The following is a 15,644-nucleotide window of genomic DNA, read 5'->3' as shown; positions in this document are numbered from 1 at the left end:
TTCTTAGCTTGGGGGTCACCCACATGTGAGAATATCATGCCTGCTTGTCCTGGGATAAAGCACAGTTACTTACCATAACAGGTGTTATCCAGGGACAGCAGGCATATATTCTCTCAACCCGCCCACCTCCCCGAGGTTGGCTTCTTTACTGGATATGTGAACTGGAGACCACGAGGTGGGGATGCGCCCTCTAGTGGAGCAGGAGGCACACATGCGTGGTGCAGCACAGCAAACTTGAATCTTCAATCAAGTTTGCTTGAAAAGCTGTCCGTGTCGGGGCTCCGTAGATGACGTCACCCACATGTGAGAATATATGCCTGCTGTCCCTGGATAACACCTGTTACGGTAAGTAACTGTGCTTTCTTGGTAGTGTATATAAAATGGCTGTTGAGAATATTTAACCAACTTCTACAGCAATGTATCACAAACTAGTGTGCCTCCTGAGATTTCAGGTGTGCTGCGGCACACTGGGGAGGAGGAGAGGCGCAGGCTGACTGACTACAAGACGTGCCTCTCATGGCGAGAGGCAAGTTCTGTAGGCAATCTGCCGGCTCCAACGCCTCTCCGGCCCTCTTCCCTGCTGGTCCCCCTATTGGCGGCTCAGGGCCCATCTGAAAGGCCTTCGTGTATGTGTGGATATCGACGTGATGACGTCATGCGTGTGTGTGACGTCATCACGATGTCGCCCGTGCATTTCCGTGTGCCTCAAGCTGCGGCCATTACCTTTAGTGTGCTGCAGCTCAAGAAAGTCTGTGGGACACTGTTCTACAGTATTACCTGTTATTTACTTAAAGATTGACTTTTCTGTCTGAATTTGATTTGAGAGAGAACTTTTTGATGAAAACCTTGTATGTCTATGTACATTGAATGCTTGTATAGTGCAAAGTTTCCTGATTTGAAACTTTTTTTTTTCCTCACCTTTTTATAACAGCTGATCAAGAAAGAAGGGACTGGTGATGAGACACCAATGATAGGAGATAAAGTGTTTGTCCATTACACAGGTTGGCTGCTGGATGGCACAAAATTTGACTCTAGCCGGGACAGGAAAGACAAATTCACCTTTGACCTGGGAAAAGGTACTGTTCATGCAATTTTGATCCTAACTGAATTATGAATATCTTTAGTATGTACAATATCTGTATTAAAAATTTGATGCATAGAACACAATCGTACTATTAACTTGTATGTTGCTACTTGATTAGACCTCAAAATTTCAGGTGCCAGGTTGCCATGGTGGCTAAAAAGTCAGACTTGGTGCACAGTGTTCAGATCATATGTTGGAGTCTGTACTTTTAGCTGTCGATTCCCACTTACCGCAAAACTGCATAAGAGTATCACTTTAAGATCTTGAACGCTTCCCTTTCTGCAATGGAGAAAGATCCCTCTTCGTTAACATCTCTCCAGACCGGTACAGTTCACTGGTGGGTAACAGCTCACCATGACCAGCAAGTGGAGACTGAGACAAAAACTCTTGTTTGTAACACAAATAGCTGTGCTTCCCTCCAAAATAACCAGTCTTTTCTCAGTCTCTTAGCAGGTGTGGTAAGCTGTGGTCAGTCTGCCCTTGGTTAGTGTAGAGCTGTTGGAAGTTATTTAGTGGCCTTCTTGTCCTCATCTGTTACCGGACTGAGCATGGGGGGACCCTTTTGGGGGCCCGTCTGACCTCTGGGGTATCACACTCGACGGGTCACAAGTTGAGTCCCTCCCCCCACTTCCTCCACCTACCCCCCAATTTTTTATGTTTTAAATCATGTTTATTAAATTTTCAAATAGTAGTAGATCATACATTTATCAGACTGGGATGCAAAACGGGGGCGAGTGTTGCTTACCATTTGGCAGCCCTTTCTTAATACACTGACTCCACATGCGCGCAGATGTATTTTTACTTGGTTGCCCCTGAACTGAATTTTTATGATTCTTTCATACATTCCTTGGGTGGGGGGTGGGGGTGGGAGTTGAGTGATTGACTGGTTGGCAAATTTCTTTGTTGACAATTGTATTATTGTTTTTCTTGTTCTTTGACTATGGCAACTTATTTTTAATGAGTTGCATTGTTGTGTCTCTATAGTCAAGAGATGAATCATACGGAAGTGCCAGTGGCCATAAGTAGGACTTAGGGGGCCTACCCAATGAAAGAGAAGGACTTTCATATCTGAGAGAATAGCCCTTCTAAGAAAGCCCTTAATACCTCTAGGTACAGGACGTCAAACAGCCAAAACAAACTAACCATTACAGTGCCATCTGGTTTGCCACATACTGCCAACCCTGAAAAAAACAGCAGACCAGAAAGTACGTAGTAGGGGACAGTCCCAAAACATGTGGGACAAGGTGGTCCTAGAATGGCCACACTTTGGGCAAGATCCCACAGAGATGCATGTTGTTCGAAACGCATGCCAAGGCGCTATATAACCTACAAAGAGACTTATATATAACCCATTTCAAAATAGGAAACTTTAAACTATTTCAAAATAGGAAATGTCAGGCAACATACTATGAAGCAATTTCAGGAAGCGTTGTATTTGATGACCTTGCAACCTGAGCTGTAATTCATTGTTCCACGCCAGGGCCACCTTAGCATAGTCCAAGGAACAAGAAAAATCCAGTAGGGAATGGTGAAAATATTTAAGAGGTACCATCAGCTGCGCATCCAACCAATAGACCTTGGACAGGTTCATAAGCAGCAGTCGGTAGCGCCGAAGAAGGCAAAGAGGTCACACAATGCCTGAGTTGTAAATAAGAAAATACATCCAATCTACCCCAACCATGGACAGTGCATAACTGGGCACAGATTGATAGTGCCCTCTTCAGTAAGAATCTGATATAAATAGATAGTTCCCCTCTGATCTGCTAGAAATCCAGCAGTGGTCATCCCTGGAAGAAAGGAGTTATTGCCAAAAATAGGCAAAAGCACATGTGGTGCTTGGAGAAACGCAGTGATGCTAAGAAAAAATAGTAAGAGTTTCTCAGGACAGCAGCCACAACCCTCGGGGTATGTAAGAGATAACTAAAATGATTAAAGTTTCCAAAACTGTTTTCTCTCTATGTCTTACTTTTCTTGGACTTTGATTAAATTACAATCATGTATATGCCTCATATGACAAGCCTTCATAAACCTCCACAAAGGCAACAATCCCAAGCCTCTCTCACCTATCGGCAAAGCCACCAGATGTAACAGATGACATGGGTGGCCACCCAACCAAAGAAACCCCCACAGCATTTTACCAATTGGCACTCCACACACCTAGAGAAGGCCAGGGGAAGCATTTGATAAACATACGACCATTGAGGAAGTATCATCATATTGAAAAGAGCAATACGACCTATCAACGAAATAGGAAATTGTTGCCAGGCCAGCAAATGGGATTTAGTCTTGTCCAACAAAGGATGTATATTAAGGTCATGCAATTGAGTAATATCCTGCGGAACAAGAATCCCCAAATATAATACTTTCCCAGGAGCCCAGGTCAATGGGAAGGTACCATTCCAGTGCGCTGGCAAATTAGGTTGGAATGGAAAGGCTACAGATTTCTGATAGTTCAACCAGAATGAAAGCATAGTCCACCAAGGTATCAAACAGATGAGACACGGAACGTTTTGTAGTGTTCTTCCCAGAAAGGTTTTCCAGCCGGATGGTATGAAAAAGTAGCCAGGCGGGACGGGGAAATTTGGTGGTGGGGAAAATTAAATGTGTACTATTATTTTCCAGTGCTCAATATGACTTCCTTTTTTTAAGATTTGACACTTGTGCCAGAACATTTTTACTAAATTTAAGAAATATCCAGTTCTAGAAGTGAATAATTAGATATGCGCCCTTTTTCAAATGGAGGTTTAAAAAAGGGAAATGCGTTAATGAAGTCATTGGGATCAATCTAGCCATTTATTTGATTCATAGTCTAAAACGCGCGAGGACAAAGGCGCGCGGACAACTGAGAGCAGGACTTCATTGCGCCGAAGAAAAATCGTATTTTAAAGGGCTCCGATGGGGGGTGTTGGTGGGGAACCCCCCCCACTTTACTTAATAGAGATCGCGCTGGCGTGGGGGGGTTTGGGGGTTGTAACCCCCCTCATTATACTGGAAACTTAACTTTTTCCCTGTTTTTTAGGGAAAAAATTAAGTTTTCAGTATAATGTGGGGGGTTACACCCCCCACACACTGCCAACATGGCAGCGTGAGGCAGCACGATCCCTATTAAGTAGAGTGGGGGGTTCCCCCCACGCCCCTTATCAGAGCCCTTTAAAATATGGGTTTTCTTCGGCGCGATTAAGCCCTGCGCTCAGTTGTCCACGCTCGGTTGTCGGCGCGCCTTTGTCCTCGAGCGCTTTTGACCCGTCACCATTTATTTCTGCATGAATTTAAACAACTAAAATAAAGAAATAAATATAGCTCATCCAGTCATACAAGAAATAGCTCTACAGCACCTCTAATAATGTTTTTTTCACTAGGTTCCTTCCTGAGGTCTCACTGAGGATATGAAATAGATGTGATCCCAACTTCCAGACCTCTTCCACATAATTTATGGAGAGGTGTTACTGAGCCTTGAAGGAGACCTGTGTGATTGCACTATAACAAAATAAAAAGTAGCAGATAAAGATCAAAGTGGTGTCTAACCCTAGAGAAAGCGCTTCCGGGGTCCCGCTCACCTGGTTTCTTGCAGGGAAGTCTCCTACAATGGTGTGGCAACCTGCATTCGCCACAGGAGTTTCTCTATGTTGCAAAGCTAGTGAGGTCCCAACTGAACTCTTTCCTCTCTGCTTCAACATCCTTAAGTCGAACAGTAAGTTTTTAAGGAAAATAAGCAAAAGGAGCTCTCTGCTGCGTGACATAAGAACATAAGCGTTGCCTCTGCCGGGTCAGACCAGGGGTCCATCGTGCCCGGCAGTCCGCTCCCGCGGCGGCCCCCCAGGTCCATGACCTGAAAGTGTTCCCTACCTAACCTAAAATATCCATACCCTATTCGCTCAATGTCCTGTAAGGTAAACCTCTATCTGTACCCTGTTATTCCCTTTGCTTCCAGGAAATCATCCAGTCCCTTTTTGAACCCCAGAATTGTACTCTGTCCTATCACCTCTCCGGGAAGCACGTTCCAGGTGTCCACCACCCTCTGAGTGAAGAAGAACCTCCTTGCATTCGTTATGAATCTGTCTCCTCTCAGTTTTTCTGAATGACCTCTTGTTTTAGTTGTCCCTGCTAGTCTAAAGAATCTGTCCCTCTCCACCTTCTCTATGCCCTTCATGATTTTATAAGTTTCTATCATGTCCCCTCTCAGTCTCCGCTTCTCCAGGGTAAAGAGCCCCAGCCTGTCCAACCGTTCGGCATATGAAAGGTTCTCCATACCCTTTATCATCCTCGTTGCCCTCCTCTGGACCCTCTCGAGTATTGCCATGTCCTTCTTGAGGTATGGCGACCAGTATTGGACGCAGTATTCCAGATGTGGGCGCACCATTGCTCGATACAGTGGCAGGATAACTTCTTTTGTTCTGGTAGTGATACCTTTTTTGATAATGCCCAACATTCTGTTCGCTTTTTTTGAGGCCGCTGCACATTGTGCCGCCTGCTTCATTGTGTTATCCACCAATACCCCCAGATCTTTTTCTTGGCTGCTTCCCCCAAGTACCCTCCCTCCCATCGTATAGCTGTACATGGAGTTCCCCTTCCCTATGTGCAATACCTTACATTTCTCCACATTGAAGCTCATCTGCCATTTATTTGCCCACTCACTCAGCTTGTTCAGGTCGCTCTGCAGTTCTTTGCATTCCTCAACAGTTCTGGCCCTGCTGGAGAGTTTTGTGTCATCCGCGAACTTGATAACTTCGCACTTTGTCCCCGTTTCTAGATCATTAATAAATATATTGAACAGCAATGGTCCCAGCACTGACCCTTGCGGAACACCACTTGTGACCCCTATCCAGTCAGAGTAGTGCCCCTTTACTCCTACCCTCTGTTTCCTGTCCGCCAGCCAATTTTTGATCCATCTGTACACGTTCCCTTCCACCCCGTGACTCCACAGTTCCTTCAGTAAGCGTTCATGGGGCACCTTGTCGAAGGCTTTTTGGAAATCTAGATATATAATGTCTACTGGGTCACCTTGGTCCAATTGCTTACTTATCCCCTCAAAGAAATGCAGTAGATTTGTTTGGCATGATCGGCCTTTACAGAAACCATGCTGGCTTGATCTCATCAGATTATTTTTTTCTATATGCTCATTGATACCTTCCCTGATCATTGATTCGACCATCTTCCCCGGAACAGAGGTTAAGCTCACCGGTCTGTAGTTTCCCGGGTCGCCTCTCGAGAAACTACACATGGGCGCCGCCCCCATGACCACAGAGTACCAGCTCCCCGCAGATGGAGGGGCACCCGGAAGTGGGAGCCCAAGCCCAAGCCATTCTGGAGGTCAGTGAGAACGGAGAGGAGAGCGTGGAACCGGACTTACCACAATAACTATGGGAGAGTCCTGGTATGGAACCCGAGGTCAGAATATCGAATGGGGTTGAGAGAGCCCAGAATGCTGAAATGCAAGGTGAATTGGCAGTTGGCGAGGAAAACAAATCTTTGCTTCATTTTTTCCAAATGGAGAAACCCAAAGAGGTAACTTTGGAATCAATTTGGGACCTTGTGACAAATCTTCCAAAATTAATAAATCCTCAGTTATATCAGATGGAGGAAAAAATCAAAGCACAGGCAATAGACATAAGGAACTTACAATTGGAAACAACTGAATCCAAAACCTTGATTGATAACATAAAGTAAGAAATGACTATCTAAAAAGCTCCAAGAATTGGTTAAAGATAATACAGTTCTTAGGAGAAAGTTGGAAATGTTGAAGAATTATACCCGAAGTAATAACTTAAGGCTGGTGAATATCCCTAGGATTACTGCTGTTTAGAGAATGACACGGGGGAAAAAAAATCTGTCCCCGTCACTGCACCGTCCCCGGCCCATCATCCTCTGCACCGCCCCGTCACCGCCGTTCCCTTCACCGCCCCGTCACCTTCACCGCCCCGTCACCACCACTACCATCCCATTCACCGCCCCGTCACCGCTGCATCCATATAAGCCTTAGTACAGTGGTGCCTCACACAACGAACTTAATTCGTTCCAGGAGCAAGTTTGTTATGCGAAAAGTTCGTTATGTGAAACGCATTTTCCCATAACAATATATGTTAAAAAAAAGTGACTAACGACTGCCTGCAGTGCCTGCGCAGAAGGATGCAATACATCGGCAGCGATCGTGGAAGCTCGGGCGACTTCGTTGTGTGAAACGAAGTTCGTTGTATGAATCATGACATAAAGTTCGTTGTGTGCAGCGTTCGCTGTGCGAGGCGTTCGTTATGCGAGGCACCACTGTACTGTAATATTTAGCTTATTCCTTTCTTATAAATCAAAATTCTGGCTGCTGAACTAGAGAAAGAGATGTTCAGCTGGCAGGGCTTTGTTTATAAATTTTTATTAGCACAACTAATATACTACTTTATCCTAAAGCAAAAAATAAATAAATAAATATAATTTTTTTTCTACCTTTGTTGTCTGGTTTCTGCTTTCCACATCTTCTCATTCAATTCCTTCCATCCACTGTGTGTCTTCTCTCTGCGTCTTCCATTTTCTGTTACTGTGCCTCTCCCTTCACCCCCTCCCACAATTGGTCTAGCACCCATCTTCTTCCCTCCGCTCCCCCATAGTCTGGCATCTGTCTTCTTCCCTTCCAGCGTCTTCTCCCCACTCTGCCTTCCACATTTCCCTTGTCTTATGCCCTTGTCTTATGCCCTGTGGGAACTATCCTTAAAAGTATTTGTGGAACTGGGAGAGAGATGGCTGTTGCTCATAGCAAAAGCTACTTTGTGTTCAAGTCATAAATTGACTTCATTGAATCAATACTAGCAAGCACTAGTTCTTATTGCCAAAATGTGACTTATGTTTAGGTCAGGTGATCAAAGCCTGGGACATTGCTGTTGCAACCATGAAAAATGGAGAAATCTGTCAAATTATCTGCAAACCAGAATATGCATATGGATCTTCTGGAAGCCCACCTAAAATACCTCCGAATGCAACACTTGCTTTTGAGGTAAGCACTTCTGAGTGGAAGTTGAGACTTGCCCAGGAAGCCAGATTCTTGGAGTGTTATTTACAACAATGTTTCTCAACTTATTCAAGCCAAGTACCCCCTAAGTCTAACAAATATCAACAGAGTACTCCTGCCCAGTCTCTGCCCCAGATTCCCACCCCCATAATAATAGTACTAATTGTAGTGCAATCCATAATAATAGTACTAATTGTAGTGCAATTTCTTCTATCCATTTTTTTCATATACATACTATAATCTTATTAATACATAATGGCAACCACAAAATATATAAAGCACACTACGTAGAGAAAATCTTATAATTTTGTATTTGGGGGTTTTTTCCAAAGAGGTCAAGGCAGATGATTTTAAAATATGCAATGTCACCTCAGTAACAACTATAAAAAAATACAGGGTGCTCACAAAAACACTCCTTGATTTTAAATTGTTACAAAATCAAAACTTATTGGAATCTATCTTCTATCTATCTATATATATATATAAAATCGGAGGTATGTATGTATGTGTGTGTGTATGTGCCGCGATCACGCAAAAACGGCTTGACCGATTTGAACGAAACTTGGTATGCAGATCCCTCACTACCTGGGATGATATGTTCTGGGGGGTCTCGCGGCCCACCTGCACATGTGGGCGGAGCTACAAACATAAAATCAGATTTCACCCATTCATGTCAATGGAAAAAATGTAAAAAGCTGCCATTCTCACAGTAATTCAAAAATGGCTTGACCGATTTGAACGAAACTTGGTATGCAGATCCCTCACTACCTGGGGTGATATGTTCTGGGGGTCTCGCGGCCCACCTGCACACGTGGGCGGAGCTACAAACAGAAAATCAGATTTCACCCATTTATGTCAATGGAAAAAATGTAAAAAGTTGCCATTCTCACAGTAATTCAAAAACGGCTTGACTGATTTGAACGAAACTTGGTATGCAGATCCCTCACTACCTGGGGTGATATGTTCTGGGGGGTCTCGCGGCCCACAACTCTATGTTGCTTGCTCAAGGGTGGGTTCACCCAAGAATTTATATGTTCTTGCTCCTGGAGGTGAAACTAAAAATGTTGTTTATAATCAAGTTTTGCGTTAGTTGTATTGTATTCATTTTGTCAAATATTTCACATTATAATTTGAATATATGTGTGTGTGTGTATGTATGCATGTTCCAGCATAACTCTTCAATGCATGGACAGATTTCAACCAAACTTGGCATACACATTACTTACTATCTGAGGACAAACACTGTGGGGGTGGGAAGGGGGGATATGTAAAAATGATTGAAAATGACAGATTTTAGTATCTACCCCATAGTGTTTTCGGGCTCACAGATGAATACTCAGCATAACTCTGAAACGCATGGAGAGATTTCAACCAAACGTGGTACACATATGACTTACTATCTAGGGAAAAATATTGTGCAGGTGGGACGGGGTTAAATACTGTGGGGGTGGGAAGGGGGTGATATGTTAAAATTATCAAAAGCGACAAGATATTAATGTCCAACCCATAGTTTTTGGGCTCGCAGAGATGAATACCGACACTCCCGATGCCGTTTAAGTCTAAGTTCAGCCCCATAGAGAGGGACATTCCTTTGGGACATGTGGAGGGTAGGGGGTTGGGACATGGGGGTGGGGCATATGAGACATGTGGGGGGTGGGGCATGTGGGACAAAGGGGGGGTGGGACATTTTGGGATAAATATCCGGGCAACGCCGGGTAATCAGCTAGTATGTTTATAAATAAGATGACAGTAAATAAAAGTCCCAAAAAGCACGGTTAGTAAGATCTTACACAATCACTTGCACTTTTACCCTTATAAGCTGCAGTTGATGCAGAAGTTACAACCTTCAGACAATGCAGTGTGACAAAATGACCAGGTGTTTCTCATGTGGCCCCTGAGATTACTGGACATTACTGTTTGTGACTTTTTCCTTTGGGGGTACGTGAAAGACAGTGTACACGTACCTTCACTACCCGCAACTATGGATGATCTGCAGGAACACATTACTAAAGCTATAAACGCCGGATATGCTTTGGAGAGTCTGGTCCAAGGTCAATTATCGCATTGATGTTTGCAGAGTAACAGGTGGGGCACACATCGAGTATATGTAATCAACAGATAATATGAAACTTTGAGTTGATGAAACTGTAGCCTCAAAGGTGACAAAATTATTCCAATAAATTATCAAGGAGTGTTTTTGTGGGCACCCTGTATAGTGCAAAATATAGACAGCAGATATAAATTCTCAAAACTGACACATTTCTATCACTAAATTGAAAATAGAATCATTTTTTCTACCTTTTGTTGTCTGGTGATTTCATGAGTCTCTGGTTGCACTTCCTTTTGACTGCATCCAATATTTTTTTCTTTCTGCCTCCTGCCTCCTCCAGACCTCATTCCCTTCCCCAACCAACATCTCTCTCTGTCCCTCCATGAATCTAACTTTTCTTCCTCTCTCCTCCACCCCCATTGGCAACATGTCTCCCTCTCTCTCTCACTGTCCTTCTCTCATTCTTTCCCTAGCAAAGGGAATGGGGAAAGAGAGAGATCCAGGGTACATTTCTCCCACTCCCTCTACTGCTACATCCAACATTTCTTTCTCTCTGCCTCCTGCACGCTTCCTCTCCTCCAGTCTTCATTCCTTCCCCCTCTAAGAGTTCAACCTTTTACTCTCTGCCCTCTCCCCTTCCCTTTTTTCCTTCCCTCCTTTCTACCCTCCCCGCCAATCTCTCCCTCACTCTGAGTCCAACACTTTCTGCCTCCTGCATGCTTTCTCTTTCTCCTTACCCCTTCCCTCAAGTGTAACATCCGTCCTTCCCACCCACCCCTGTCCATCTCTCACCAACCCCACTCACATGTTCTCTCCCTATGTCCCATGTCTCCCTCTCCTCCACACCATGTCCATTTCTCTCTCTCTCATCACTCTCACTCATCCTGCAACAATTTTCCTTCCCTCCCCGCATTCCCACTCACAACTAATATGCTCTCTCCCCGTACACCATCTCACCCTCCCCTCCAGCATGCAGCACCTTTCCTTTCCCTCCCCTTCTGCTAGGTCCAGCAGTACCTCTTCTCCCTTCCCTTGTCCAGCAGCACCTCTCCCTCTCCCCATGTCCAGCAGCACCTCTTCTTTCCCTAGCGGCAGCTCACTGCATGCTTTTAACTTTCCCACGCAGCTGCCACTATCGTTAGTTTAGCCGAGATTCCATCAGGCAGCCTTGGGGCCTTTGTTAGGCCAGCCCGCTCTGATGATGCAACTTTCTCTTTCATCGGAGGCGGGCTGGCCTAGCAAAGGCCCCGTGTCTGCCTTATGGAACCTCAGCTAAACTAACACTAGTGGCAGCTGTGTGGGGAAGTTAAAAGCATGCAGTGAGCTGCCGCTAGGGAGAGGAGAGGCACTGCTGAGCCGGCGATTCCATCAGGGAGCCTCGGGGCCTTTGCTAGTCTGGCTCGCCTCCGATGATGCAAGTTCCTTTTTCGTCGGAGGTGGGCTGGCCTAGCAAAGGCCACACAGTGAGCTGCTGCTGCTGTTTTGGGGAAGGAGGTTGGGGAGAGAACACAAGGAAGGCGGGAGATACACGACAGCAGGAGGAAGGGAGACATACATCGCCAGCGCTGCGTATACACGTCGGCAGAAGAAAGTTGAAAGACATATATAGCACCGGCGCCATGTACACCCTACAAGTGGCTTACATACGTATCACCTGTTGAGAAACACTGATTTACAATTTTGATGAATAGAAGTCATTTCATATTTAAAAAAAAAAAACAGGTGTGCAAGATTAGAGTGTAGTTGCTTACCTGTAATAGGGGCTCTTTATAGACGGTAGTGGCATTTCGGCTCCAGCTCAGGGAATCCTTTCTTTAGCGTCCCTCCAGATTGGCACAGATGGAGAGGTTTACGCTCCTCTGCCAGCAGGTGGAACTGAGATCAGACTGAACTGTATGAGTAGTATAAGCAGGCTGTGCATTCTCCTTGAGATAGTCTATTCTCTGTCTCCAGCAGGTGGAGGTGGTAAGCCTGTGCAGTCTTGTTTAGCCTTTGGGAAAAATTTTGTACTTTTGTTGGAGGAGATAAGCAGTGGCCTTTGCTGGCTGTTTTGTGCTCGGGGGGAGGTCGGATCCCATGTTGGAGATGTCGCATTCGGACGACTGAGTCCCTCTCTCTCTTCCCCCCACCTCCCTCATGTTTTTGTCTTAGTGGTGCCTTAGCTGTATGCCTCTGCATTTTGGCAGTGACTACAGCTTGAGAGCCTGTATGGTCTGCTTTTTTTTTTTTTTTTTTTTTTTGAATCATTAAATTTTTATTGAAAAGGAATCATGTAACCCATTTGATGAACAGAACAAACAGCTAACAACAACGTTTTAGCATACAAAAGAGATCTCCAAATAGGAAACCCACAAAACAAAATAATTGCACCCCAAACTATACAATATCTAGCACTCACAGCTCAACATCCCTTCTCAACCCTTCCCCCCCCCCCACGAATCACTTCTGCACTTCAAAAACAACATCCGCACAATGTCCCAAGCCTTCAAACCACTATCTGTTATAGGATCAACTGTCAGTCTCTTTGGTGTTGCTAAAAATGGCCCTGATGTTTGGCCCCCAGCTGCTCCATATATAAAATGCAACTCGCTTGAGTATGTCAGTCCTCCAGAGTAAGAAAGTCCGGACTCTTCCATTGAGAAGCAATGAGACATCTTGCAGCAGCAAGTCCAGAGCGCAACAAGCGACTTTGCCACCAATGGGGTTTGATGGAGTTCAAGCCCAACAAGCAGTCCTACTGTTCCAGTGCCACTGTGCAAGACAACCACTGTGCCAGGCAAGTCCGCACCCCTTCCCAGAAAGGCCCCATCATAGAACATGACCAGCATACATCTAAAAATGTTCCCATCTGAGACCCACATCTCCAACACACATGATGTAACCTTTCAGAAGTATAATACCATCGGGACAGCACTTTATAAGCATTTTCTTGAATTTAATAATAATTTATTTTTTTATATACCCACCAAAGCCATGATAGTTCGAGGCGGTTTACAATAAGAGGTGCTGGACAAACAGCGAAGTGGTACAATACAGAGAAGTGGTGCAATACAAAGTCATCGTATTTGGGGTACAGTGATACATTATAAGATAATTAGGTTACAATCGATTGAACAAATTTGTTTTTATTTCTTTTCTAAAATTGAAGTAGGATGAGGAATGCATGATAATGTTACCCAGCCAGTCATTCCATTTACCTGCCTGGGAGGCAAGAATTCTGTGCAGGAATCTTTTGTAGCGGCAGTCCTTTAAGGATGGGAAGGAGAACATGTGAATTCTGCATGTGGGCCTAATAGGACTGTCCAGATTAAATTGAGAAACCAGGTACATAGGGGCCAGGCCAAAAATTGATTTTTAACAAAGGCAGAAAAACTTGAACAAAACTCGTGCTTCCAGGAGCAGCCAGTGAAGTTTCTTGTAGTAGGGGCTAACGTGTTCCCATTTTTAACACAAAGGACAAAATTTTTTTGTATCCCTTGATATAAATACTTCCATTGGGAATCTGTAAATGACCTCCCCAACTCTCCCATCCCTCCTAAAAGGACAAACCACCCTGTTCCAACCCTGCAAATAAGAATACAAAACTGAAAGGGGATGGGGCACCTTTCCCAATAACAGCCATAACTCCTCTAAATGTTTCGCTCTACCCTCCAATTACCTGTCCAGCCCTGCTGATAGACAAAATGTCTCGCCTGCATGTATGGATAAAAATCCCCAGCAGGAAGTTGCAATTTGCAATTCCTCAAACGTGACCATATTGTTCCCCCTTCAAAAAATATTGGAAAACCTGCAACCCCTTATCCTTCCATCTTACAAATGCCCCCCTCCCCTCCCAACCCCCAAATGTCGGCTCATCTCTAAGTGCAGCCATAGTAGAGACCACCTTCTCCCGTCCCTACTGCCTTTGTAAGGACCCCAAATCCCAAGTAAATGATGGACAAAAAGATTCTCCACTTCCTGCATTTGGGCCCTGCTCCCATAAGAAGCCCATATCCAATCACCCAAATAATGGCCCTGCACGAACGATTGCTCCAACTGTACCCCCTGGTTCTGAGTAGCTATTGACCAATCTAAAACAAATCTTATTTCGGCTGCCTGATATCAGGATAGATTCAGAATTGCCCTACCCACCGATCCCTCGGAGCCCAGAGCACCTTGTTCGCTAGTCTGGATGTCTTTCCTATCCACATAAACCTAAGAAAACTCCCTCTGTAGACCCAGGAGAACCCCCCTAGGTACCCCAATAAGATGAAATACGAAGAGAAAGTGAGGTAACACATTAGTTTTTAATGTGGCCCCACCAAGATAACCATAGATGCTTCCACTTCACCAGTTCCATACGTATCTGCTTAATAATCTTACCATAATTGCACTTATACAATTCATCTAAATTTCAATATATATAGATACCCAGATATCATATTATGGGCCCTGCTATATGAAAACGATGAAACTTTCCACCTAACTCAATCTCCTCCTACACCAAGAGTGTTAATCCCAAAAATTTGGACTTCTCCATGTTGACTTTAAATCCCGCCAACTCCCCATAAAGACTGTAAGATGCCCAGCAAGACTGGAAGGGTTACAAGTGGCTCCCAAATATACAACAAGATATCGTCCGCAAAAAGCGCTATCCTATGCTCAACACCACCCACCTCTGTTCTTTGCAAGTCTGGATATTTCCTGATATGTTCTGCCAGGGGTTCCACCGAGATAGCAAACAGGAGAGGTGACAACGAAAATTCCTGTCGTACCCCTTCCTATATCAAAAAAGTCAGTATGAGAGCCGTTGATCCTTAAACAGGCTCTGGGTGAAGTATAAAATACTTGTATCCAGGAACAATAGACCTCCCCCAATCCCATATGTCTCATCACTGCCCACAAAAAATCCCACTTGACCCTGTCAAAGGCCTTTTCCATGTCAATGGCCAAAGTAGCTCGCCGGTATGTTGTCCCCAACATCAAGTGTAGAGTTGGTCAGGGGCGGAGTGTTAACAAGATGGCCTGATGCCTTCCCAGAGACACCGTCGTTCCTAACAGGCCCGATGGATGCCTTTGTGGAGTGCAGTTCTGGAATGCAGCAATCAGAGATATCCACGGCTGGAGAGACTCTGCAAACTGAGGTGCGAGATCCCTCCTTTGAGGGCGTCATACTATCCTCTGATGAGCATAGTCAGTCCAGCTGTCCTGGTGCGACGGGAGAGTCATTTTTGGATGTGCCGGCCCGGGAATCCTTCTTGCTGGTCCCACGGAGTGGGAGGACTGACTCTGGAAGGGGGCAAGAGGAGGTATCAACTTCTTCCCAGCTGGTGACGAGAATACAGCAAACTCAAGATTTTTCCACAACTGAGGCAGTTCTTGCTGCACTGGATGCTGCAGGGAGCTCTCGAGCTGAAGCTGTTCCCTTACAGAGGCCCAAGGTCTTCACAATGGAATTGATATGGGATGCTATATCCAATATGCAATCTTCTCTAGGGAATCAAATTCAGCAACTTTCCTCGCGATGTACTATAGTG

At 44.9% G+C, this 15,644-nt stretch overlaps 1 protein-coding gene across 2 annotated transcripts in view; it reads left to right on the top strand.

Annotated features, from left to right (window-relative positions):
• FKBP4 (FKBP prolyl isomerase 4) overlaps positions 1 to 15,644 on the top strand; it is a 143,648-nt gene that overhangs the window by 21,336 nt on the left and 106,668 nt on the right. For both annotated transcript variants that reach the window (XM_033951726.1, XM_033951725.1), the window contains exons 2-3: positions 932 to 1,076; positions 7,921 to 8,063. In XM_033951726.1, the coding sequence (XP_033807617.1) occupies positions 968 to 1,076; positions 7,921 to 8,063 (252 nt within the window). In that variant the 5' untranslated portion in view covers positions 932 to 967. The remainder of the gene's footprint in view (positions 1 to 931; positions 1,077 to 7,920; positions 8,064 to 15,644) is intronic.

The sequence above is a fragment of the Geotrypetes seraphini genome, chromosome 7 (genome assembly GCF_902459505.1).
Source record: "Geotrypetes seraphini chromosome 7, aGeoSer1.1, whole genome shotgun sequence".
In the NCBI taxonomy this organism is placed as follows: Eukaryota; Metazoa; Chordata; class Amphibia; order Gymnophiona; family Dermophiidae; genus Geotrypetes; species Geotrypetes seraphini.
Note: the sequence above shows the minus strand (reverse complement) of the source record. Positions and strands in the feature narration are given on the sequence as shown.